The 25,512-nt window shown below is 43.3% G+C and overlaps 1 protein-coding gene across 1 annotated transcript; it reads right to left on the bottom strand.

The window, feature by feature from the left end:
- Positions 1–4,653: 4,653 nt before the first annotated feature.
- Positions 4,654–24,778, bottom strand: LOC119563672 (aldo-keto reductase family 1 member C3-like). Its single transcript, XM_037877331.2, has 9 exons — positions 24,572–24,778; positions 21,406–21,573; positions 19,887–20,003; positions 18,533–18,610; positions 15,622–15,744; positions 8,670–8,779; positions 8,266–8,431; positions 7,225–7,307; positions 4,654–4,940 (listed from the first exon to the last, which is right to left on the bottom strand). Exons 1-9 carry the CDS (start codon positions 24,656–24,658, stop codon positions 4,901–4,903), a joined length of 972 nt encoding a protein of 323 aa, XP_037733259.1. The 5' UTR covers positions 24,659–24,778; the 3' UTR covers positions 4,654–4,900.
- Positions 24,779–25,512: the final 734 nt, after the last annotated feature.

Here is a 25,512-nt window from a genome sequence, read left to right as displayed (position 1 = left end):
TACAGTTAATATTAACAACAAGTGGGAAGGAACGCAAGCCAAAATAGGGGAAGAACAGGTGAAAGAATAGATGTATTCAAGTTGGCAGGGCCTGATGAAATTAATCCTATGGTGCTTAAGGAACAAGCTGAAGCAATCTCAGAACTTTTAGCAGTTATCTTTGAGAGCTACTGGGGGGATGGGTGAAGTCCCAGAAGACTGGAAAAGGGCAATGTTTAAAAAGAAGAACAAAAAGGACCTGGGGAATTATAGACCAGTCAGCCTAACTTTGATACCTGGAAATGTATCAGAACAAATTAAACAATCAGTTTGTATGTACCTGGAAGATAATGGGGTTATAAGGAATAGCCAGCATGGATTTGTCAAGAAGAAAAATCATGCCAAACCAACCTAATTTCCTCCTTTGACAGGGTTACTGGCCTAGTGTGTAATTTTAGTAAGGCTTTTGACACAGTCCCAGATGACATTCTCATAAGCAAGCTGGGGAAATGTGGTCTAGATGGAATTACTATGAGGTGGGTGCACAACTGGTTGAAAGACCATATTCAAAGCATAATTATTAATGGTTTGCTGTTAAACTGGGAGGGCTTATTTAGAGGGGTCCCACAAGAGTCAGTCCTGAGCCCAGTACTATTCAATATTTTCATTAATTATTTGGACAATGGACTGGAGAGGATGCCTATAAAATTTACAGAGGGCACCAAACTGGGAGGGGTTGCAAGCACTTTGGAGGACAGGATTAGAATTCAAAATAACTTTGACAAATTGGAGAACTGGTCTAAATTCAACATGAAATTCAATAAAAAAAAGTGCAATATACTTCACTTAGGAAGGAAAAATCAAATGCATAATTACAAAATGGGGAATAACTGGCTAGGTAGTTGTACAGCTGAAAAGGATCTGGGGTTATAGTGGGTCACAAATTGGACAAGTGAACAATGTGATGCAGCTGTGAAAAAGGCTAATGTCATTCTGGGGTGTATTAACAGGAGTGCTGTATGTAAGACATGGGAGGTAACTGGCACATTCTATTAGGCACTAGAGCAGTCTCAGCTGGAGTACTGTGTCCAATTCTAAGCTCCACACTTTAGGAAAGATGTGGACAAACTGGAGAGTCCAGAGGAAAGCAACTAAAATGATAAAAGGGTTAGAAAACCTGACCTATGACAAAAGATTAAAAAACTGGGCATTGTTAGTGTTGAGTAAAAGAAGCCTGAGGGGGGACATGATAAGTCTTCAAATGTGTTAAAGGCTGTTTTATAAAGAGGATGTTGATCAATTGTTCTCCACGGCCACTGAAGGTCGGAGAAGAAGTAATAGACTTAATCTGCAGGGGAGATTTAGGTTTGTTATTACAAAATTTTTTCTAACTACAAGGTTAAGGTCTGGAATAGGCTTCCAAGGGCGGTTGTGGAATCCCATCACTGGAAGTTTGTAAGAACAGCTTGGACAAACTCCTGTCAGGGATGCTCTAGGTTTACTTGGTCCTGCCACAGCAAAAGGGCTGGACTTGATCTCTCAAGGACCCTTCCAGCCTGACATTTCTGATTTTTGGAACAGCAACTGCTAAAGTCAAGTCAGATTTGCAGCAGAGTCAAAAAGACAGGATTTGGAAGTCAGAATGATGTGACTTTAAGGTCCAATATCTTGCTAATCACGAGGGCTAGAAAGATGAGGTTCCTTTGTTCGAGAAAAGTCATCCTTGCTCTTTCCTTTCTGTGCGTGGAGCCTCACATTGCTGTTGATGATAGCCTCAAGCAGTCTTTGTGCTCCCTGAGCATAAGAACAGGGATTACATCTGCCTACAGAGCAGGGCTGTGTAGAGGCGGAAAGGCAGGCTGTTTCCTTACACCCTCACACGAGGATAAATGCAGTCTGGCCCTTTTGTTTTCCTTCCAATTTTTCAATGTTTTCCTCACATTCCTGCTCATTCCCTCACATCACCATTCACAGAACCAAGTGACCTTTCCATTATGAGTTTTTGCTTAGGAAAGATATCTCCATCTTTTTAAAAGGGCTTCCTTTTCATGCAGAAAATCTGGGAGTTTGATTTCACACTTTCTAGAGTGAAAAATCCCCCTGATCCTTGAGAACAAACTGTCTATCAGCCACTTGTCTGTCAGCAAGGACTAGCTGTGCTTGTTATTCAACTGGACCTTGGCACAAGAAAAAATACTGTTTACATTACTGGCTTAAATCCAGACAACTTGTGAGGAAAAGTTGGTAACATCACCAACCACTAACATACATAAATTGTGTCCTTCAGAAAAGCTCCAAGGTTCTTTTATAATGTAGTACAAGCAGATGAGGAGCAATGCTCATGTAGCTGTTTAATGTTAAAGTCACTCTGAAAGGTGACTGTAAAAGTGGTGTCATGGGGTTCCCTGTTTGTCTCAGTGACTCCAGATTAAACAATTATAATACACACTGAAGTACTGTCAGTTTGGTCTCTGAGTATTGCTGGATTCTAAAATGATCAAACTGGTAATACCGTAGGAAACTTCCCAGCTACTAAAACCTGCTAGGCCAGATGAAATAATAGGGGAAAAAATACACAAGTTAAAAGGCAACTTGACCACAGTCTTATCACCTACAACTTTGGGGAGAAGAGATCTGATACTAGAGGACTCTTTAATCTAGCAGACAAAGGCATAACAAGATCCAGTGGTTGAAAGTCGGAATCTGTAAGGTTCACACTGGAAATAAGTACATTTTTAATTGTAAGTGTAACTAATGAAAACTTACCAAGGGATGTGGTGGATTTTCCATCACTTAGAGTCTTTAAATCAGAAGCGGATGACTTTCAAAAAGAGATCTAGTAATTGAACTAGAGCATGATGGGCTAAGTTCAGCAATATACTGTGTGAAATCTCTGGCCTGCAGTGTACAGGAGGACAGACTTAGAGCTGTGTCTATACTAGGAGCACTTTTGGTATTAGAATACTGGTATACTACCAGCAAAGCACTCCTAGTATAGATGCAGCTATAACGGCAAAGCTGTACTTTATATCAGGAGAGTAAAACCACCCTCCGTGAGCAAAACAAGCTATATGGGTAAAAGCACAGCTTTGTTGGTATAATCTGAATCTCCACTAGAGACTTCTGCTGGCATAGCTATGTCAGTCAGGAATCTCACCTCTTCACATCCCTGATTGACATAGCTAAGCTGGCAGAAGTCTGTAGTGTAGACACAGCCTAGATGATCACAATGGTTAGGTCTAAATATAAATATAAAAGGCTTTGTATCCCATTACCTAAGTCCCCTATTCTTTTCAAGGTCAGTCTTTGTTTGCTCACCCCATGAAACAAATACAGTTTTGAATGGCGTCAGCACATTTATTGTTTATCTGGCACAGAACATGTACGACACAATCAGAGAGTGAGTGAGCTAGCGAAAAAACGCTGCTGCTGGCAGACTGTAAGCAGTTATTAAGTTACAAATGAGATCACCTAGTTCTTCTGCCTGCTTATAAAAAGTGACACTCACCTATCATCAGCTTACTGTTATCGTTGGAGGGTTTTCCAGAAATACAGGGTAGTGCTGAGGGCACATCTCCTGATTGAGGTGTATAACGTTTTGAACGGCCCAGAAAAAGCAGACGCCACTAAATTGCTCAAGATAAATAGGGTGAAAAACAATGGGACATGAACTAAAGCTCCGAAAGGATCTGAAAGTTGTGTAGACACGCCTTTAAGCACAGCATGTGGAATTCAGGTGTGGAATGGACTCCCAAAAACAGCAATAGAAGCTGCAGTTGTAAACATATTCTTATAGTCAGACAGGAACTTAGAAGATATAACGCAATAGAGAACAAGCTGTGAACAAATAGCTGAATGAACAAAAATAAGCTGTGTTGCCTCCTTTTCTTTCCAAATATCGCAGTATAGAAATCCTTAGCAAGTGTATAAAAACTACCCGGTATAGAACAAATTGACAGTTAAATGAGGAAAGAACTGGAATAGCAAAGCAAGCAGCAGGTCAGGACTGATGTGTGTTGCAGAGAGGCTGTGGGCCCATGAATGGAACAGCTAACCTGATGGCAAGTCAGAGATGAAGTGCACTGCAGAACTGCATGGGGCCCATTGTTGGAACTGCAGAAAGTGCTGCATGCCAGGATGGAGAGCTCTGTGGAGGAAACTGTACAGTGCCTACCCTCACTATCTAGATCTTAGTGCTGTCAGTCACTCATTTTCATGCACAGCACCAAACTTCATACAACAAACACAAACTTCCTACTCTGGAATAATCTGTAAAAAGTGCGTTGATCATTCTGTGCCCATCATTCATCCCCACAGATGTATCTTTGCAGAGCTCCATTGTCCTCCACTGAACGGTTTTTGCCAGTTCTTTCTTGAAGCTTGTAACATTGCTTCGCTCCTGCTTGAGCCAGTGAGCAAATACAGACCCTGAGTATTACTTTTATTTACTGAGGTATGGAGACTGAGGGAGTAGTCAAGCTGCTGCAAGCTGCTGAGTGACATCAGTGCCCACCAAAGTGGACTGACCCTAACATTTGTCAAGCTAGCTCAGCCAACCACACTTTGCGGACCTACAGCACCTCACACAGAGCATTTTTAAGGGGCCTGGGTCTGCTGGCTCTGAGAATGAAGAAAAGAAACAATTATCAAAGAACAGAGACTAGACTCAATAAATGCATTACACAGACACCTTTATTTTTTCCCCATTAGCAATCCAGAACCATTCCATTCAGAGACCGAGTTGTTTTGAATTTCTGTTTAAATGTACCATATAGATCTCTTGATATCACCAGGACAAGCTGGGCTTCCAGAACAGGGCGCTTCTCTGGGACTAATCACTGGAATGGAGCAAGGAGATGAAAAGTGTGTCTGATTCCTCACATGTGAAATAAAATCAGGAACATTGAAAGTATTCTTTCCATTATTCATCTTTAAATGGAAACTGAGGGTGGTCCACAAGTCTAAAAAGAAAATATTTATTAAATATCCCCACGTAATTGCATTACTAGGACATCTGAGTGCAAAACGCAGGAATCTCAAAGAGCAGACATGCAATGCTATCTATCCATTTTAGGGTTTTCTTTAGCCCCGTCACTGTACTCTAATGTATAGTCTCTATTGAGAGGACTTTACATTACAGCACAGTCTATTATAACTAATACCTGTGTTCACCTGGAATTTAATAAAGCTTGGAGAAAACATGACAGAATGGTCTCATAACTGTCTGTGACTGCCTATGGCAGAATGCTGTTACAAGAGGTGATTATTCTCAGTAAACAGTGAGGCTAGAACAAATAATAGTGGGCTTTTATGAAGCGGGGAAAAATTGTCTTTAAAATACAGACAGGCCCAAACTGTAAAGTTAAGATCCCGATCTGGATCCAAAATTTGGGTGTGTTTTGGTTTAGCCCATTGCAGACGTAAAGGCCACCCAGATCAAAGAACGTTTAACCTAGACCTACACTTCTGCAAAGATCAGGGTTGTTTGGATGCCGCTGAGAACTGAACTCCTTGCACCCTGTGGCACTGTGCAGAGCTGGGGTGGGGGGGAGAGGGGTGTATTCACAAATGAAAAGTTTGCAACTCTCTGATCCTTGGGCTAATTCCTAAGATGCTCTCTCCTAGCGGGGGACTGCTGGAGCACAGCAGCACTCTGGCCACGCTCTCTCCCCAGAAGTGCCTTCAGCGAATCCTCTATGCCAACATCTTGGATGGTATGGCACAGGACCTTGCTCTGTGGGCTCTTCACCACCAGGGAGATCCCTATGTTGATACCACTGGAACACAACAGATGCCCCAGAGGGGCCCTGACCTGATCCTAGATTTTCCAGAACATTGGAAACGTTTATAACCATTAGGATGATGACATAATGACATTGGCATTCAAGGGAAGTTGTTATTTTGCCTTGAAACTGGAGCAAGGGTAAACGAGATAACCTACTAGGAATGTGTTGGGATAATGGGCCAAATCCTGTCATTGTGGGGGCCTCAGGCACTGGTGCACGTCGGTCTCTCCTATTCACTGCCTGTGGCACATAATTTTCTAGTCTCCTGAGTGCAATCTTGTTGTAGTTTTGTTGGTCACAGGATATTAGAGAGACAAGGTGGGTGAGGTAATATTTTCTATTGAACCAACTTCTGTGGGTGAGAGGGACAGGCTCCAGTCTGTAGGGAGCTTGCTTCTGGTGAGCTGAACTCCCTTTCCCCTCACTATACACCTTTCAAGATCCACGGATCCTACACATGCCTATCACAACATGTGGTAAACCTCATCCAGTGCACTAAATGCCTTAATAACAAGAACTCTATGGGTGAAACCAGACAACCACTAAATTCCCAAATGAACTCACACAGGAAAATGATAATACAAAAACACCCTATCAGTCCTCATCCTCAAAGGAAACCTGCACAACATTTTCAAAATATGAACCTGGGAGCTTAACTTCATAACTTTACAAGTCACTAAAAATCATGGACTGAAAAGAGACTCTGGATTTATAGATTATTACAACAATCTATAATCTACTAACAACCCCCCCCCCCAGCTGCCTTTCCCTCTTTTCTTTCCCCCCTCTGAATGGAGGGGTGTTAAAGGGGTGTAACCTTGAATGGCCCCTTGAAATGTGTGTTAACTACTTATACCAAACAATCTGTTCCATCTTGTATTTAGTTGTGACAAGTTTCCCAGACATGAAGAAGAGCTCTCTGTGTAAGCTTGTTTCTCTATCAACAGAAGTTGGTCCAATAAAAGATATTACCTCACCCACCTTGTGTCCTGGTCTCCTGTGGGCTGTAATGCTTCGGTCTGGTTTTGGTTGTTGGGTTCAGCAAGTGGGTGCTGGGTGGTGTTGATAGCCTGCGATATACAGGTCAAACTAAATGGGGGGAGGGATAGCTCAGTGGTTTGAGCATTGGCCTGCTAAACCCAGGGTTGTGAGTTCAATCCTTGAGGGGGCCATGTAGGGTTCTGGGACAAAATTGGGGATTGGCCCTGCTTTGAGCAGGGGGTTGAACTAGATGACCTCCTGTGGTCCCTTCCAACTCTGATATTCTATGAATCTGGTCATCCCTTCTGGGCTTAAAGTCTATGACTCCATTCCAGTCCTAAGAGCTAGGATCCTAAGTACATCCTTTGTGATCACGAGGGTCAGTATAACACAAAACCTTATTTCTTTGTGGGGTGACCACTGCTGCCTTTCTCCTGCCTCTCCACAGAGTTCTAAAATACAAAGTATTGTGACTCACTGTATTAAGTTCAGGTAGCGAAGGTTTTTGTTCAGCCCATCAATGGTTTTCATGTCCTCCTCAGAGAGCTGGAAGTCGAAAACCTGACACAGAAGACAGGATAAAACATTGGGTTATTCCTGCTCGGCACAGCCCTTCTAATAGTGGGATGTATGTGCGTTTACAGAAGCACAAGCCCCATGTTAAGTGAAAAGGAAATGAAATAGGTATATTAATCTGGGTCTGCTCTTTCCACTGTATTTTATATATTTCAGAGGTGAAGGGTATCTAGATACGTTACTGTTGTGATTTTAATTTCTGTCTATTTCACCTTTGAACTTTTAGCAATCTGCTGTCTGTAGCGGCAGCTGCCATTTTGAGATATAAATGGCATGTTACAGAGGAGACACACACGGTGCTCTCTCACATAGATGTTCTTTCTTGGTTTGTGTTTCCTTTAATCTAGAATAAATCTGTCAGTCTGATATTGTATGGTTTGTTCCTTGGGTATGGAAAGTAGAACGAGGGATGCTATACCCTGATTTACCTGGGATGTTTAAGATTCTGGACTAAAATGGGCAGGGGAGGACAGAGCAGAGTTTGGAGAGGACCCATGGTCTAGGCAAGAGGCTGAAGGCAGGAAAGGAGCACACTCCTATTGGAAGATCATTTGTCTTTCCAAAGCTCAGAGGGGCCTATATTCCCATCTGATGTCAAGAGTAGCATTTTGGAAAAGTGCTCCACAAATCAATTGCTCCCTCAGAATGTTTCCTTTGGGAGAGACAAGGAAGACTCCAGGGTTTTTTCTCCCCATATTATTATTTGTTCTCTAGTGGGTGCCAAGTTACACAGTTCAAATATTAAAGTGGCAAAAGCCTTCTCTAAGAATAGAGAACCTGTCTGAGAACTGCGCTACACAATGTCTGATAGTTCTCAGGCAGGATCCTGCAGTGCCATACTGTACAAGGGCACAAAAGTTCTCAATCCTCCATAATATCCCATATAAATCTGCACATAGGGAGGGGTCCCCCTCATCCTCTTCTCTCTGCACTCCTGTTTTACCTGGAAGTTTTCTTCAATACGCTTTCTGGTAAAGCTCTTGAAGAGGACCACGATACCACGCTGCAGCTGGTAGCGCAGGGCTACTAGAGCGGGGCTTCGGTTGTATTTTTTGGCAATTGCACCCAATACTGGGTCCTCCAGCAGAACTGGGGTGCTTTGGTCTATCCTACAAGGGAAACAGAGAAACAGGGAGCATTTTGGGGATCAGGAATGCAGTCATCTCAACCTAGTGAGGACAATGCCTGTGCAATCTGAAAATAAACTACTAGGTCTTTTCCAGCTCTCATTTTTATTGTATAACTTTATAAATGTCAGAAACTTTGAAGATGGAAGGAGGGGAAAGTACCCTCTAACCCATTATTGAGGTTCTAAACATGGGAGCAGAGTCCAGTTTCTTTCCTTACCACATCTTGTCTCTCTGTGAGCCCAGAGCACAATAGGCTTCGAGGAGGATATCCTTGGATTTGCAGAAGGCCAGCAGTTTGCTTTGGTTGAGGTAAGGGTGACATTCAACCTGCAGAATCAACCCGCAACCCAGAATTGAGATTTCAGATCATATGAGCAGCAGCAGTCAGACAAAAGTAACATCAGACATTACGTTAACGCGACACAGTATACTAAAATATTAAATATCTTCAATTACAATACAGCCTGGCAGTGCAAGTGACCCTGGGGTGCAGTTTAGCTGATAAATCCCAAGTATCAGTTTATGTAGTAAAGGACAGAAGTCAAGACATGTTGTGAGAGGGTAGGCTTAATAAGGATTTATAGTCAGGACCAAGTCCTGCTTGCCTTACTTATGTGTCTAGTCCCACTGAAACCTCAGTAAATTGTTTTGATACTAGTTTTGGCCCATCGTGTATTGTTACATAGCTAGGATATGGATCAAAATCATCACCTGGACTAACACTGCCATTAAAGCAATGACCATTAGTTGGAGAGAGAGATTGAGTGTGTTACTAGTGGATGTTCTAGGGGTTTGTACTGGGACCAGTTATGGACAAGATGGCACTCTCATTCTAAGCCCTTATTTTCAGTGGCTGACCACTTCCCCGAAAGTGGTCTCTTGGTCCAAATTTCTCATGCTTGGTCTCAACTCACAAATGATTTTTGGGTTGGGGGAGGGAATTCAAACAACAACAGTTCAATCATTTTTGAGTTGTCCAACTGTGTTTTTCACCAGATAAGACAATTTTTCCCTTGTATATTTTAATAATGGAATTTTAAAACAGTTTAGATTTAAAACTTTAAAATTACCTCCTACCAATATAGTATCCTCCATACAGAACTTGTTCTTTGCCAAGTTTGAAAAAAAATTAGTCGAGAGGCAAAATTACTTTCAAAAGCTGACTATGGGATGCTGTGCATATCCTGTGTTATTTTGCTTATCATATATAATTCAGTTCTTTCTCTTTATCCAGCACGTACTGAATACACCTGGATATCTATGTGAAGGGTAGGCAAATGAATAAGAAAACAACATAGTCCATCTGAATCATCTCCCTCTGAGCCTACTACCTGAAAGCCACATTTCTGAGTATAAAGAAAAGGAGGACTTGTGGCACCTTAGAGAATAACAAATTTATTTGAGCATAAGCTTTTGTGAGCTACAGCTCACTTCATCGGATGCATTCAGTGGAAAATACAGTGGGAAGATTTATATACACAGAGAACATGAAACAATGGGTGTTACCATACACACTGTAACGAGAGTGATCACTTAAGGTGAGCTATTACCAGCAGGAGAGCCGGGGGGGGGGGGACCTTTTGTAGTGATAATGAAGGTGGGCCATTTCCAGCAGTTGACAAGAACGTCTGAGGAACAGTGTGGGGTGGGAGGGGATAAACATGGGGAAATAGTTTTACTTTGTGTAATGACCCATCCACTCCCAGTCTTTATTCAAGCCTAAGTTAATTGTATCCAGTTTGCAAATTAATTCCAATTCAGCAGTCTCTTGTTGGAGTCTGGTTTTGAAGTTTTTTTGTTGAAGAATTGCCACTTTTAGGTCTGGTTTCAGAGTAGCAGCTGTGTTAGTCTGTATTCGCAAAAAGAAAAGGAGTACTTGTGGCACCTTAGAGACTAACCAATTATTTGAGCATAAGCTTTCGTGAGCTACAGCTCACTTCACTTCTTTTATGCATCCGATGAAGTGAGTTGTAGTTCACGAAAGCTTATGCTCAAATAATTGGTTAGTCTCTAAGGTGCCACAAGTACTCCTTTTCTTTTCACTTTTAGGTCTGTAATCAAGTGACCAAAGAGATTGAAGTGTTCTCCGACTGGTTTTTGAATGTTACAATTCTTGACGTCCGATTTGTGACCATTTATTCTTTTACGTAGAGACTGTCCGGTTTGGCCAATGTACATGGCAGAGGGGCATTGCTGGCACATGGTGGCATATATCACATTGGTAGATGTGCAGGTGAACGAGCCTCTGATAGTGTGGCTGATGTGATTAGGCACTATGATGGTGTCCCCTGAATAGATATGTGGACACAGTTGGCAACGGGCTTTGTTGCAAGGATAGGTTCCTGGGTTAGTGGTTCTGTTGTTTGGTGTGTGGTTGCTGGTGAGCATTTGCTTCAGGCTGGGGGGCTGTCTGTAAGCAAGGACTGGCCTGTCTCCCAAGATCTGTGAGAGTGATGGGTCGTCCTTCAGGATAGGTTGTAGATCCTTGACGATGCGTTGGAGAGGTTTTAGTTGGGGGCTGAAGGTGATGGCTAGTGGCGTTCTGTTATTTTCTTTGTTGGGCCTGTCCTGTAGTAGGTAACTCCTGGTACTCTTCTGGCTCTGTCAATCTGTTTCTTCACTTCAGTAGGTGGGTATTGTAGATGTAAGAACGCTTGATAGAGATCTTGTAGGTGTGTGTCTCTGTCTGAGGGGTTGGAGCAAATGTGGTTGTATCGTAGAGCTTGGCTGTAGACAATGGATCGTGTGGTGTGGTCTGGATGAAAGCTGGAGGCATGTAGGTAGGTATAGCGATCAGTAGGTTTCCGGTATAGGGTGGTGTTTATGTGACCATCGCTTATTAGCACCATAGTGTCCAGGAAGTGGATCTCTTGTGTGAACTGGTCCCGGCTGAGGTTGATGGTGGGATGGAAACTGTTGAAATCATGGTGGAATTCCTCAAGGGCTTTTTTTCCATGGGTCCAGATGATGAAGGTGTCATCAATGTAGCGCAAGTCGAGTAGGGGCGTTAGGGGACGAGAGCTGAGGAAGTGTTGTTCTAAGTCAGCCATAAAAATGTTGGCATACTGTGGGGCCATGCGGGTACCCATAGCAGTGCCGCTGATTTGAAGGTATACATTGTCCCCAAATGTGAAATAGTTATGGGTGAGGACAAAGTCACAAAGTTCAGCCACCAGGTTTGCCATGACATTATCGGGGATACTATTCCTGACGGCTTGTAGTCCATCTTTGTGTGGAATGTTGGTGTAGAGGGCTTCTACATCCATAGTGGCCAGGATGGTGTTTTCAGGAAGATCACCGATGGATTGTAGTTTCCTCAGGAAGTCAGTGGTGTCTCGAAGATAGCTGGGAGTGCTGGTAGCGTAGGGCCTGAGGAGGGAGTCTACATAGCCAGACAATCCTGCTGTCAGGGTGCCAATGCCTGAGATGATGGGGCATCCAGGATTTCCAGGTTTATGGATCTTGGGTAGTAGATAGAATGCCCCAGGTCAGGGTACCAGGGGTGTGTCTGTGCGGATTTGTTCTTGTGCTTTTTCAGGGAGTTTCTTGAGCAGATGGTGTAGTTTCTTTTGGTAACCCTCAGTGGGATCAGAGGGTAATGGCTTGTAGAAAGTGGTGTTGGAGAGCTGCCTAGCAGCCTCTTGTTGATATTCCGACCTACTCATGATGACGACAGTATGAGTTTGGACAACCTGGTAACAAAACATCCTCAGATTCCAAGCAGAGAAAGGCTGCTGCTATGAAAGTCTATTCCCATAGCAGGGGAATGAGGATCTCTGGATGTACAGGGAGGTGGCTGTGCTTATCTTTCTCCTGCCTCTCTCACAGACTGTTTCCTTTACAGTATTTTCTACTTCATTCTTTCTTGATATGCATACATTTTTCATCATTTCAGTGATGGACACAAACAAAGCCCTTGTTCCAAACAACATGGAACTATTTTTTTTTCAGAACCTGAACCTGAATCTATAGGTGCTAATGCCCCATCTTTAATGTCAGCTGGTCGCAACACCCACAAATTCTGAGGAGTTCAATGTCAGGGTCTAACCGTTGTGGCTTGTGTCTACTTGAAGTGGAGCAATAAGGAAGTTTCCCCTTTGATTTAAAAGAAAGGCTGGGCATTAGTTCCCTCCATAAATGAAACTCTTCACTGACTACAAGTTCTGAATTTCTTCTAACTCCATGGGTGCCAGGTTTGTATAATTTTTGGTGGTGCCCAAGGGGAGCTGTCCCATCCAGAGGATGGACTGGGGCAACCGCCCGGGGCCCTGCGCTTCAGGGGGAGCATGGTCCAGGGCAGACTGGGGGGTTAGTAGGGGGCCTGGCGCCAGCAGCAGCAAGCAACCCAGCCCCAGCCCGCTCCGCTCCACCCTGCTTCTTCCTACCCCGCCCCTATTCCACCCCTTCCCCCAAAGCTCCATCTCCGAGCAACACTGGGAGCTGGCGGGGTGGAGCGGAGCGGGCTGGGGCTGGGTCACTTGCTGCTGCTGGTGCCAGACCCCCCGCTGACCTCCCAGGCTGCCCTGGAACTCATGTCCCCCTGAAGCGCGGGGCAGGGGTAGACACCACCATGTTGCAAGACGGACACTTGACAATATTATCCGATTTAGTGACTGACATTGGGGGGTGGGGTGGGGGGTGGTAATTATGTCATTCAATCCGTAAAATAGCACATAATTTTCCACACTGGGGAAAAAACCAGTAACCTAGCTAACAAACAAACAAAAATAAATTCAACTCCTATAATTAATGAAAAATGTGTGTATACTGTATATGAGATTATTATATGAGAAATGAAAATGAGCTTGCTTTGGAATTTTACAAGGCACTTTTATCATTTAAACACATTTAGTACCACGTAATTATAACACTTCTTGCAAATCACATAAATAGGGAACCCATGGTCCCCTTCCCTCACCCCATTGCAAAGGCACAGCGGTTATTGCTGGCTGCCCTCGGGCTGCAGAAAACCCTATGGGCAAAACCTATTGAAAGAAGGGGATCAATTTATACAGAGGGCTGAAGGGGGACTCCCATAGTGCATTAATTAACACTTAATAAATACATCACAATTAAATACATTACAGAGATAAGAACCTGTAATGACAGACTTCACTTCATGAGCGAGGAAAGATCCAGAGGGAGTAATGGTAGGGGGAATCCTAGGGAGGCCAAAGGGGTCATAGGCGCCAACTTCCTCTATTCCCAGTGGGTGCTCGACCCCACGCCAGCCCTGCCCCTGCACCCCCCTCGCCCCGTCCCCATTCCAACCATTCCCCAAAGTCCCCACCGCATTCCACCCCCTTCCCCCAAGTTCCTGCCCCTGCCCCGCCTCCTCTCTGCCTCCTCCCCTGAGCACGCCGCATCCCCGCTCCTCCCCCTCCCTCCTGGAAAGTCTTAAGCGCTGCCAAACAGCTGTTAGGTGGCGGGGATGGGGGGGAAGCACTGGGAGGGGGAGGGAGAGGGAGGAGCAGGGACACAGAGCGCTGGGGCGCGGGGGGAGAAGGAGGTAAGGAAGGGGGAGCTTGGCTGCTGGTGGGTGCAGAGCACCAACTAATTTTTCCCTGTGGGTGCTCCAGCCCTGGAGTCGCTGCAGGGTTGACACAGTCTTCTGCATCTCCCCTGTGGGTGGAGACACTGGTCACTATCGCTACTGGAGGGAACAATAGAATGGAATGCCCAGAAGAATGAGTGATTTGAGGACAATTTCCTGAAGGGACTGTTACCCTTGCAGAGCTTTTTTAGCTCTGACATTTACATTTCTGCACAGTGTGGTTTGGCCCACAGAAATAAAAATCTGCACTTCTTCCATGTATTTTTGGACTGATGGGAAAAAACAGGTACAATTCAAGTGACTTTTAAAATTGCCTATGAAACGGAGTTAACAAAATAAATGAGCTTATGAACCACCAGAAAATATACTTCTCAAGTGAAAAAACTATAACTGGACTTCTTTGCAAAGAAATTGTAAGTTTTCTTACAGGAAAAGCCACAAACTGTCTGGAAAGGAAGAGTAGATTGAATTACTTGCCTCAGTGAAATTAAATACCCAGAGAATTGCTGTGCCTGCGATGACGACGACCAGGGCTTGCTCACCTGTGGCTCCCCCTCCCGGTGCTATGGATGCACAGCCAGGCAGGTCTGCATCTGCAAGCAGGCACGCTGCCTCAGGTGCAGCTCCCATTGGCTGCAGTGGCCAACAGGCTGGGAGCCTCCCGGCCAATGGGCTGGGGTGGGGAGGGGAGGGGAGGCAAAGCGGGAGATGGGAGGGAGCTCAGGAGCAGGGGAGGCAGTGGGGAGGGGAGCTGTCTGTGGAGGCACAAAAGGTGGGCTCTCTGGAGAGGGGTGACCGGGGCACAGGGGCCAGTGGGGGTTTTTCGGGGGGGCAGAGGGTTGTGTGGGTGTCTGTGGAGTGGAGGGCAGCGATAGCGCCAGCTGCAGCCCGGATCTGCTCTGGGGGGTGGGGGATGTTGCTATAGCCCCCCCACCCAGGAAGCCCCCTCTGTACTCTGTATTTTATGCCAGCCCGAGGGTGCCCATCACTGCTCCTTTCCCCCGCCCCCGGTTCCATCTGTCTGTCCCCACAACTGTGTCTGTGTGTCTCTGTCTGACAATGAAGTGAGCTGTAGCTCACGAAAGCTTATGCTCTAATAAATTTGTTAATCTCTAAGGTGCCACAAGTCCTCCTGTTCTTTTTACAGATACAGACTAACACAGCTGCTACTCTGAAACCTGTCTGACAGTGACAGATTCCTGCTGCTCTCTTTCTGCCCGGGGCTGAGAGCTGCTGCCTGTGGCTCCCTCCCTGTCCCTGCTGTGGAGGCGCGGCCAGGCAGCTCCGGGAGCCCGGTCAATGCTGCAGGGAGAGGGAGGACGGAAGCAGCAAGCGGAGCTACCCTGCCTCTACTGAGACTCTGCAGCATGCAGGGATGCAGGGGATGGGGGGAGCTTCTTGTGGGGAGGCGGGGGAGCTGCCCCCCGAGGTGAGAGCGCCCCACGTTGCCAAGCCATGGGGCCCCCCAAAGCGCGGGGCCTGAGGCGCAAACATTGTTGGAGCTGGGCCCACCTTCATGAACATTGTTGGAGCATGGACACCACGGGCCCATATAACTTGCCGCCTATGTCTAACTCAGTACTTTTACATCTCCACCCAAAGGTCAGCATTTTACCTGGTTGAGGACAGGTTTGTACTTGAGCCCTGGTTTGTTCAGGATCATTTCTAGCTGTCTGCGGTTGAAGTTGGACACTCCAATGGACTTCACCAAGCCTGCATCTTTACATGCCTCCATGGCCTGGGGAAAACAACAACGGCCAGTTCTATTATCACTACTGGTAGTATAATTTCTGAGAGACTAGAAAAATTAACCTCAACTGGGCCCACTCAATATAAAATTATTCCACCAAAATATTACTACATACACAGTAGGGGAAGTTTGATTTGTTCTAGAAAGAAACTCTGATTTAGAGACAGACAGTTATTTTCCAACCGTTCACTTAGGCATCAGATCTCTGTCCAATCCACTGTGAAATAAAATCATCTTTTCCCCCAGTAGAAAGTAGACTATCTAGCCACCACCTCTCCCCGTAGCTTCCTCTCTAGTTTGTCCTTCATACACAAAGAACTCAAAGACATAACGATACCCAATCACTGCTAGTGAACAATACAGAAATAAGGGTACCACATAAATATGGGACTACGAACACCAGTTTAAGAGCTTTATAGCACAAAAAAATGGAGAATGAAAATTAAGGGGGAAACACAAGAAATACTGGAGGAGATGGACAAGTGCAGTGGTCACCATTAGAATGTCTGTATTTACTGATAGTGCCCATACTGTGGTGTCTGAGATACACCAGGAAATGACTGGAGTCTCAGATCACAAGCAGTGCTACGAAAACAGATACTGTAAACTCAGTTTACTTTTTACATTTAATAGAAAAAGCTTGCTAGAGTCCACTGAAGGGAAGGCACATATCACAGGGGAAGTTTTAGCTTTCTCTTTTTAAATGAGGGAGTTAAGTTAGTACTTATGAAAATGAGGAACCAATAGCACCAATTAGAACCAGGGATAATGTGAGCATACGCTATGCTAACCTCCCCCAAAGCTCTGCCAATGCACCTCGATTCTGACCTGATATCCCTTTGTATTTCATTTCTGGCCTCTCTTGATATAGACGCACCAATGATATTAAACTGAGTGGTGGACTTTGTAATGTGGGTAAGCGTGGCAGACTTTGAACTTAGCTCTTCAGTGTTGACCGGCTGGCCCACTAATAAGCTGCAATGCTGAGCTACTCAAAGAGCATTAGCTAAAGAATTACAGATCTCAGGGAGTCCTCATCTTGGCTGACTCTAGGGCAGAATATTTCATTCCTCCTCTGTGGAAAACATCACCTGGAAAGCCCAGACTACAATTCTGTCCCTGACAATGCCTTTGACAATATCCCTGCCCTCAGAACAGGTGTGGCTCTGATCTGTAAAGTGATTCTGTAAAAAATGACATGTGAGGTTTCATGTTTGTTGTGTCTCAGTGATTTCCCCCTCAAATCTGCTCAGTTTACAATTGAAAATATATTTCACTTAACTAGCAGCCCTGAACACTCATTGAAGGTCTGGTCTATGCACAGTCATTGTGCTGCTTTAACTACTGTATATCAGTCTGATGCTGATGTAGTAGACCTCTCCTAGTATGATGGGGAAGCTCCCACAGCAGTCAGAAAGGGTTAAAGAGCTTCTCTGCACACAATCCACCGCAACTATGAGGCTTGTCAAGCCTGGCGAACGGCAAGTGCTTAAAAGGGAGGATAATGGCTCAGTCTGAGTAGGACTCTGGCGTGATCTCAGCTAGAGCTCCCCAGAGGGCAGGGGTTGTCTCCTGGGGAAATTGCTTGAGCACATTGGCCTCCTGGGGCCTCTGAGGAAGTAGAGGACTGGCTTTTCTATACTTCTCTTTTTGGAGCCCTGGGACTTTGCCTTGGTTGCTTGGGCACATAGGGGACAAGTAGTCCAGATCTCCTGCCAAGGGACTGTAAACCTTCACTCTGTGTGAGACTGCAGGGACAAGGCCTTTTTTGAGGGCTGCAGAATTACTGTGCCCTTTTCTTCATTTGGACTATTTTATACCCCTAGAAGGGGACAGGCTGTCTATCAGGTGTACGCAGAGGGCCATACTCCGCACTTGGAACTAGAACTATAGTAATGTAATTGTCCAGAAAAGGATGTCTGAGACAAGAGAGATGCCCCTTCTTGCCCCGGGGTGTGTGTGTGTGTGTGTGTGTGCCAGAAAGGTATAATTTATGCCAGTGGGTACAGTCATGCTGCTATAAAGGAGCCTATAGTGGTATAGTTTATTCCCATAAATGTAGGGAAATAAAATACCCCAGTGCAAGGTACCACTGTACTGGTAAAACCCTCTAGGGGTTGCACCAATTCAACTGTTTTGTTAAAAAAAAAAAAAATCACACCCCTAAATGAAATACTTAAAGTGGGATGAAAACTGTATGCAGATCTGACTGAAGCCTGACAGTTGAGCTGGACTCTTTCCAACTTGGGCATCAATACTAATAAGAACGGTTCAATTGCACCTCTGCAGCCCCAACATCTTCAGATTATACCCTCAGTGACACTTGAGCAACATCATCTTCTTAACGCGGGTGTCACTGATTTGATTTTAGTAAGAAAACCTGTTGATGATTCACAAGAAGGAGCACCGCTGGTTGGTGCTGCTGGGCTAACTGGAGCAAAAAGCAGCCAAGCTTATTTTTGTCACTAAAGCAATGATGCTCAATACACACAAGGGGCAGACCTGTTACGTGTGATGGTGCCGTTTGTATATAGTTTGTATACAGTTACTTGCTGATGTGAATCTGCATTTTATCAATAGGCAGTTCAACAACATATCGTACTAACAATCCCAGCCTCCCACATACATAACAATTACATTCTCCCTAGCCCTCTAAAAAGGTCATACGACAAAAAAGCAGATAGAACTCTGAACACTCTCTGGGTAACAGTCAGAGTGGCTGCCTAAGGAAACTGGATGGGCTCTTAATTAACTCTGTGTTATTCATGTCACTCACCTCCCAAGTTTGACGCAGATCTACAATATCGAGAATGAGTTTTCCGTTTTCATCCATTGGTGATAAATCTGGCCCAGGCTTAAAAACAAAAGGAAAATCCCCCTTGGTCATGATGTGTTTTACACAAGTGGATTTTAACTATTTTGTGACCAAGGAAGGAGTTGTAACCAGGAGGAGTGGGGGGGAGGCAAAGCGTCGAACTCTAAAGCTGGTAAAAATAATAGAATGGTTTTATCTAAACCATTTGGATTCCCACAAGCTAAAAACATTTGGATGAGAGACTGAGAGCTGGATCATTGCCCAGTCACCAAGAATTTCCTGACCAGTAACACCTAAGATAATAAGATAATAAGAGTTATCTTATCTTATTAATTCCTTTTCTTTTAAGTCCCTAATGGAAGACTCCAGCAGCACCAGAACAAAACCGGTATCATCTACATTAAAACTACTTTGAACTGAACTGAATTTTCTACTTCTTTGGAGGAAGAGCAGACAACGTAAATTGTCAAACTGAGCTACAGAATTGATCTACACACCACTTTTGAGTAAAAGGCCTATACATAACTGAAATATAGAGCGTACCTTGTATTCCGTGAGCAAATTTCAACCTAGATGCCTCGAAATAATTTTGAGTAAGTAAGACAATAAATGTTAATACTGGAAAATTAATTAGCTCGGTGAAACACTATTTTCATAAGAAATCATGTTTATATGCCGTGAAAACAAAGCATGCATGTGGAAAGCAATTAGGGCTTAGAGATAGTACAGATAAATCATGATATGGTATCACATGAAATGACATCTTCATTGACAAAGAGAAAGAAGCTTGACTTAATGAACTAAAGAGGTTATAGCTGATTAAAAAACCCCACAAGAAATCACAGTAACCTCAGATTAGTTTTATAGATTACTGGTGAGTTTCCGGAGTAATTAGTTAGCTTTTGATCATTAAGTGTATATTAGAATTTAGAGAGTTTCCCAGACAGTTTGTAAATTTGCCAATGCACTAAGATATATATATTTAGTGGCCTAGTGTGAACCCAGGTAGCATATGATGTTTTAATAGCAAGAATGAAAAGTATAAAACTGTTAACCTACATGATTACTATATATCAACTGCGAATGAGACACAATATGAGTTCCCCCCCAAAACATTTTTTGCATTATAGAGTGTGCCTCATGCATTAGTTTTTCTTTTGTCTTTTGTCTTCCCCTCGAGCACCCATCATAGGCCACTTTTGTAGGCTGGACATACGACTAGATGGACTATGGGTCTTTTTTAAAAAACAGCTCTGCTCTGGATATGCTACCAAACATTTGTTTTCCTGTGTATATTTTTTAAAGAAATGTTTACCTTTAGAGACATAGGGGTATGGATAATGAAGAGATCAAGATAGTCAAACTTAAGTTTCTTCAGTGATTGTTCCAGGCAGCTTCGGACAAGTTCAGGACGGTGAAAGGTACTCCCAAGCTGTAATGATTCAAAAACAACTGTTTTTTCTAAAGAAGTTTTCTCATCTCTTCTTTCTGTAAAAAAACACTTTTCTAAATTGTTTTATTCATGACATGCCATTGGCTTTGCCTTTTTAGCAGAAGGGTTGTGTTGTGAGGTGGTTGTGTGCAAAGATGCACATGAGAGTGAGAAGTGAATGTTTCCTGAAGAAGCAGGGCGAGGGGCTGAAATGCAGCCAGGATGTCAGAAGTGCATTTGATCAGTACAGGAACCCAATGTGAAGCCACTTTCAAGGTTAAAATCTTTTTGGCTAAATTTGTTCTCCTTGGCTATTAGGAGTCACTCTGTTGTCTGACTTAACTAGCTGACCCTTGGAAGAATGGAATGGAAGATGTCCCTTGGTACGTGACTGAGTCCTGTACACAATTCTGGTCTGTCTCTGGGAACCAGGACATGGGAGTTCATACAAATGCCATTTCTAACAAGACGTCAGTTCTAATGTGGAAAGAATCCCACCCCAAGAAGCCCTTTCTCCTTTTTTGCCGTGGATTCTCCACGTACTGTGTGGTTCTGTTCTGAAAAGTGACTCTGTAAAAATGAGAGTTTGGTGTTAAATATTAACTCTCAGTCAATACAGATGTGCCCCATTTACAAGTAAAAGGATGCTTTTCCAACTGACAGTTCCACAAACTCAGTCTGGATCAAGCTGGGTTCTTCGCTTCTTGTCCATCATCTCCAGCAATAAAGACACTAGAGAACTAATTATGCTCTCTGTGACATCTTTGCAACCCCAATGTCTAAAAATCTTGCTCAGTGATAATCTCTTCCTTTTAATTGTCTTGTGGAAGTGTAACTGATTGGCAATTAGTAAACAATTTTGTTGATGAGACCTGAGGAGGAATAAAATCCACCTTACTCTCCCTTAGTCATGTTGTCTCTGTAGAGCTGAAAGGAGTGACAGCTTAATTTTTCTTCCACTGAAGACACAGATAGAACTGTGAATGCACACAGGGAGCAGGTTGGTTGAATAAGAAGGTGCCATTTTTACACAATCACTTTTCAAAATAAATCTACACTTTAAAAGAAACAGAAATGGTCTATCAAGCAGAGTCACCATTGTGCACAGGAAGCTTAAAAAGGCTCATTGTGGCTAAATAAAATAAAATGTTCTGTCTGGTGATCTGTACTTTGAGGGGCATGAAGAGGCCGTTTTAGCTTCGCATTCACACATGTAGAGATGAGCCGGTAACTTTTTATAGAAAGCAATTTCCCAAGTCTGTGAATAATACACCCCCCCCCCCCAGGGAATCCTTTCAATACTGGCCTTGAGTAGGTTACACCATTCTTCATAAATTAGAAAAAAAATTAGCACTGGAAGCAGTAGAGTAAAAATATCTGTGTTAAAACAAAACCCACCTACCTTTCCTGTGTAAAATATGTCCTCTCTTTTGACTGTCCCATCTGCAATCTTCTCATGAATGGCTCGCCCAACCTCCTCCTCAGTCCCATATACAAAGGCTCCATCAGTATGGCGGAAGCCAACTTCAATAGCCACCTTTGTAGCCTCCTCACATTTACTTTTTTGAACCTACCGGTTAAGAAGGTATGATGTCAATATCTCTGGATTAGGGATATTTTACGCCAGTGATTTAGAGCTTTGATGCCCACCAGAAACACTTCAGAGTAGAGTGGCACATTTAGAAGTTTGAATTTACCTTAAAGGAAATTCAAGGATTCTGGGCCAGGTCCTCTGTTACCCTGCATCTTGTGTTATCATTTACACCACAACAAAGTAAAGGGAATGTAGGTGTAAAAAGCTACTATTCAGATATAGCAGGTTTTTTGCTCTCACTGTGCACAGAAGTAAATGACTCCTTAAAATGCAGGGCAACAGAGAATCAGGCCCATAATTTCAGCTTTCCTTTTTACAAGATTCAAAGGACAATTAGTACAGGACCTCGAGACCAGGAGCTGTAAGAATCAAATATCAACATTCACTATGGATTAGAACCCCCAGTCTGGCTGAGCTATTGCCTATTTAAAAAGAATCTCATGATTTGTAAGTCAAACTCATGATTTTGCCAAACCTGATTATGGTTTTGAACTCTTGGTTTGACAGGACCACATTCCTTTCATGAGTAGTTGTAACAAAGGCAGCTATTAGAACTGCTTGGTGAGAACTATGATTTTATGAATCCCTGCTGGTTCTTGATAATGACTCAGCTTTCTTACAGCTATGTCCATATTGACTCTGTTGAGATTAATGATTAAAAAAAATCTGACGACAGCCATGCTTCCTAGTGGAGAAATCAGGTGTGATAAAGAAAAAATATGATAAGCAAGACCTAAGTGAAGGGCTAATGAACTTCTTGGGGAGTACTAGAGAAGGCAAAGAAAGCCAGTTCCCAAATTTGGTAGAGGCAGAAGGTTTCTGATTTCCCATTTGCCTTTTTTAAATTTTATTTTTCAAGCTTCAGCTAGGGATTTGTTGAAAAATTTTTCTCCCATTATCAAAGAGAATCTAGCTTGTGGGCTGAAATCTGCTCTCATTGAAGTCAATGAAGTTACAATGGCGTAAAACCTAGTGTGAAAGGAGAATCAGGCCTTATAAATACAAGTGGGCCACATTCTCATTACATTAAGGCCCTTTTGTGATGGGTTCGGTCACAGAGATCCCCTTGGGACTGTCACCTGATGTGCTGAAATTACCTCTGAGCCCATTTTCCCTGCCAGCCTGGGACTCCAGAACCCTGCCTTGTTGAGCCAGACATGCTACCCTGCTGCAACACAGACCCCGGGTCTGGACCACGCCCTCAAAGCTACAGACTTTAATTAAAAACAGCTCAGCAGGTTACCTGTCTCCACCACCCAGACACCCAGCTCTCAGTGGGATCCAAACCCCAAATAAATCCATTTTACACTGTATAAAGCTTATGCAGGTTAAATGCGTAAATTGTTCATCCTCTATAACACCAATAGGGAGATATGCACAGCTGTTTGCTCCCCCAGCTATTAATCACATACTCCGGGTTTATTAATAAACAAAAGTCATTTTATTAAGTATAAAGAGTACGATTTAAGTGGTTTCAACTAATAACAGACAGAACAAAGTAAGTCACCAAGCAAAACAAAGCAAAAACACACAAGTCTAAGACTAATCCATTAAGAAACTGATTAGAGGTAATATCTCACCCTCAGAGATGTTCCAATAAGCTTCTTTCACAGACTAGACTGCTTCCTAGTCTGGGCCCAATCCTTTCCCCTGGTAGAGTCCTTGTTAGTTTCAGAAGACATCTCAGGTGGTAAGCAGGGGTTCTCTCATGACTGGTGCCCCTTTGTCCTGCTCCACCCCCTTTTATAGCTTTGGCACAAGGTGGGAATCTTTTGTCTCTCTGGGTCCCCCACCCCTCCTTCTAAATGGAAAAGTACCACATTTAAGATGGATTTCATCATCAGGTAACATGGTCACATGCCACTGTAAGACCCCTTGAGCCACACGCAGCTGTCCTCTTCAGAGGGACCCTTACTTTTTTTTTTTTTAAACACAGTATTTAGTCAGGCTTAATTCTCCCTGAGTCATGGATAGGAATAAGAAGTGAAAAATGCGTAAAGACTATAGAATTTAATAACTTTTTAGCACTTTCCATCCGAGAGGCCCAATGCAATTTTACAAACTCTTAGGATAAAATCTTCAAAAGCAGTGCCATTTCCAAGTGCCTTTCAATGAGACGTAGGCTTCTAAGTCACTTAGGTGCTTTTGAAAATTTTATCCTTATGAACTAAACCCAGAAAAGTTCATTCAAGTATTTATCATCATTTTAGAGAATGGGGAAACTAAAACACAAAGAGTCAAGTAAGATGCCCAAAGGTTACATAAGTGACTCAGAGGCAGAATCAGATCTTCTGACTCCAAGTCCCCTGCTCTGACCACTAGACCAGTCCCCTCCACACTGGAATCAGCAAGTAGCAGGACTGCTGAAAAGGGTGAAAAAGGAAATGTACTCATTTTCCTTCCCTCAGTGTAATTCAGTGAGCAGCACTACAAGGGCTAAAAATAACTAACTTCTCTTTAAAGGAAATTGGTTTCCATTTAGCTCAAGTTGGGACCAAAATGCATTGGCAGAGTCATATGGGCTGAAAACTGGAAAAGCTGTAGGTCAGGGCAAAGGTGCGCAGGTAGTTACGTAGTGACTCTGGACTAGCATAACTGGGTGCTGGAGGCCAGGACATTGGTGGATTGATAGATGCATGTCGGGGTTCAAGGTGTGAGTGGTTGGGGTTGCTATTGATCAGGTGTTTTGGCAAAGCTAGGTCAAGGAGTCATGAATCAGCATGAGATTCACTCAAATAATAAAAAACAAAAATAATTTCTTACAGAATGATATTCTTACACTTATATACAGGCATCATCTTTCATTCAAACCTCCAAAGCACTTTTCAGACATTGTCAATAGTTTTATAAATTAGATATACAGGGATCTCATCCTGCAGCCCTTTCTGGAGTGCTACAGGTAATGGTTATAGCCATGCCCAGCAATGTTAATCAACAGGTTAAGGACAAAGAAATCCATGAAAGATTTACTTACTGCATCAGGGGAATAGGTACCAAAACCCACTGCAGGAATTTTGTTCCCATCATTCATCCTAATACAGTGGTCCTTGTCAAATTCCATCTCTTTACAGTATTTCCTCGATTCTATTCTGAATGCTGAAATTTTGCAGCACTGCTATATGAGCCAGCAAGAGCTTCAGAAAGAAAACAGTAGGAATTTCTATTTTAGTTGTATTTTTTTATGATGTGTACCAAAAGGAGTAGCCAAGTTTGGTGCAGCAGGCATAAAGGGAAAAAAAGTATAAATGCAAAATGACAAAGCTCTCAGAAAACTCACTATCAACAGGTTCAAAGATCGGTCTCTTTCCTCAAACTCTATTGACTTAATATTGCTTCCACGTGACACAGAAGAAAAGCGTACAAAAGATCTCCCTTCAAATTCACAGTCACTCTACAATGGAGGCAAAGCATTCCAGCAAAATATAATTAGGAAAACTGTTATAACCTTTAACAAAGCATTTTAGAACACTTATCACGTTACTAAATTTTTACACTCAGAAGAAGCAAATAAAAATTAAGTTACCTGTGAAAATAGTACAAGAAAATTGCCTAATGTTTAATTGCTCCTATAAATTACAAACTTGAGTGGCCCTGATCTATTGGCTCAGGGAATAAAGATAAGAAACTTTTATCAAAACCAGTAACAAGACTCGATAACTGCATTACAAATTCCTTCCCAATAATCTAGAACCATGATAAAAGAAGTTGTTCTGAATTTCTATTTAAAATGTACAGTATAGATCTCTTGACTTCACCAGTGTGCTCTGGGCTCCCAGAGCAGTGTGTTCTTCTTGGAATAACCCGAGTAATGCAAAAAGGAGAAGAAATGTGGGTCTGATTCTTTATTATGTGGAAGAAAAAAATCAGGAATAGTGAAAGGATCCTTTTTAATATACATCTTTAAATGAATACTTG

This window comes from Chelonia mydas, chromosome 1 (genome assembly GCF_015237465.2).
Source record: "Chelonia mydas isolate rCheMyd1 chromosome 1, rCheMyd1.pri.v2, whole genome shotgun sequence".
Taxonomy (NCBI): Eukaryota; Metazoa; Chordata; order Testudines; family Cheloniidae; genus Chelonia; species Chelonia mydas.
Note: the sequence above shows the minus strand (reverse complement) of the source record. Positions and strands in the feature narration are given on the sequence as shown.

Coding starts and splice junctions, on each gene's coding strand:
- LOC119563672 (XM_037877331.2), bottom strand. CDS start 24,658: ATGGAATTTGACAAGGACCACTGTATTAGGATGAATGATGGGAACAAA. Junction 20,004..21,405: donor ACATATTTTACACAGGAAAG/GTAGGTGGGTTT, acceptor GAATCATTACAG/CTTGGGAGTACCTTTCACCG. Junction 7,308..8,265: donor GTATTGAAGAAAACTTCCAG/GTAAAACAGGAG, acceptor CTTCTGTGTCAG/GTTTTCGACTTCCAGCTCTC.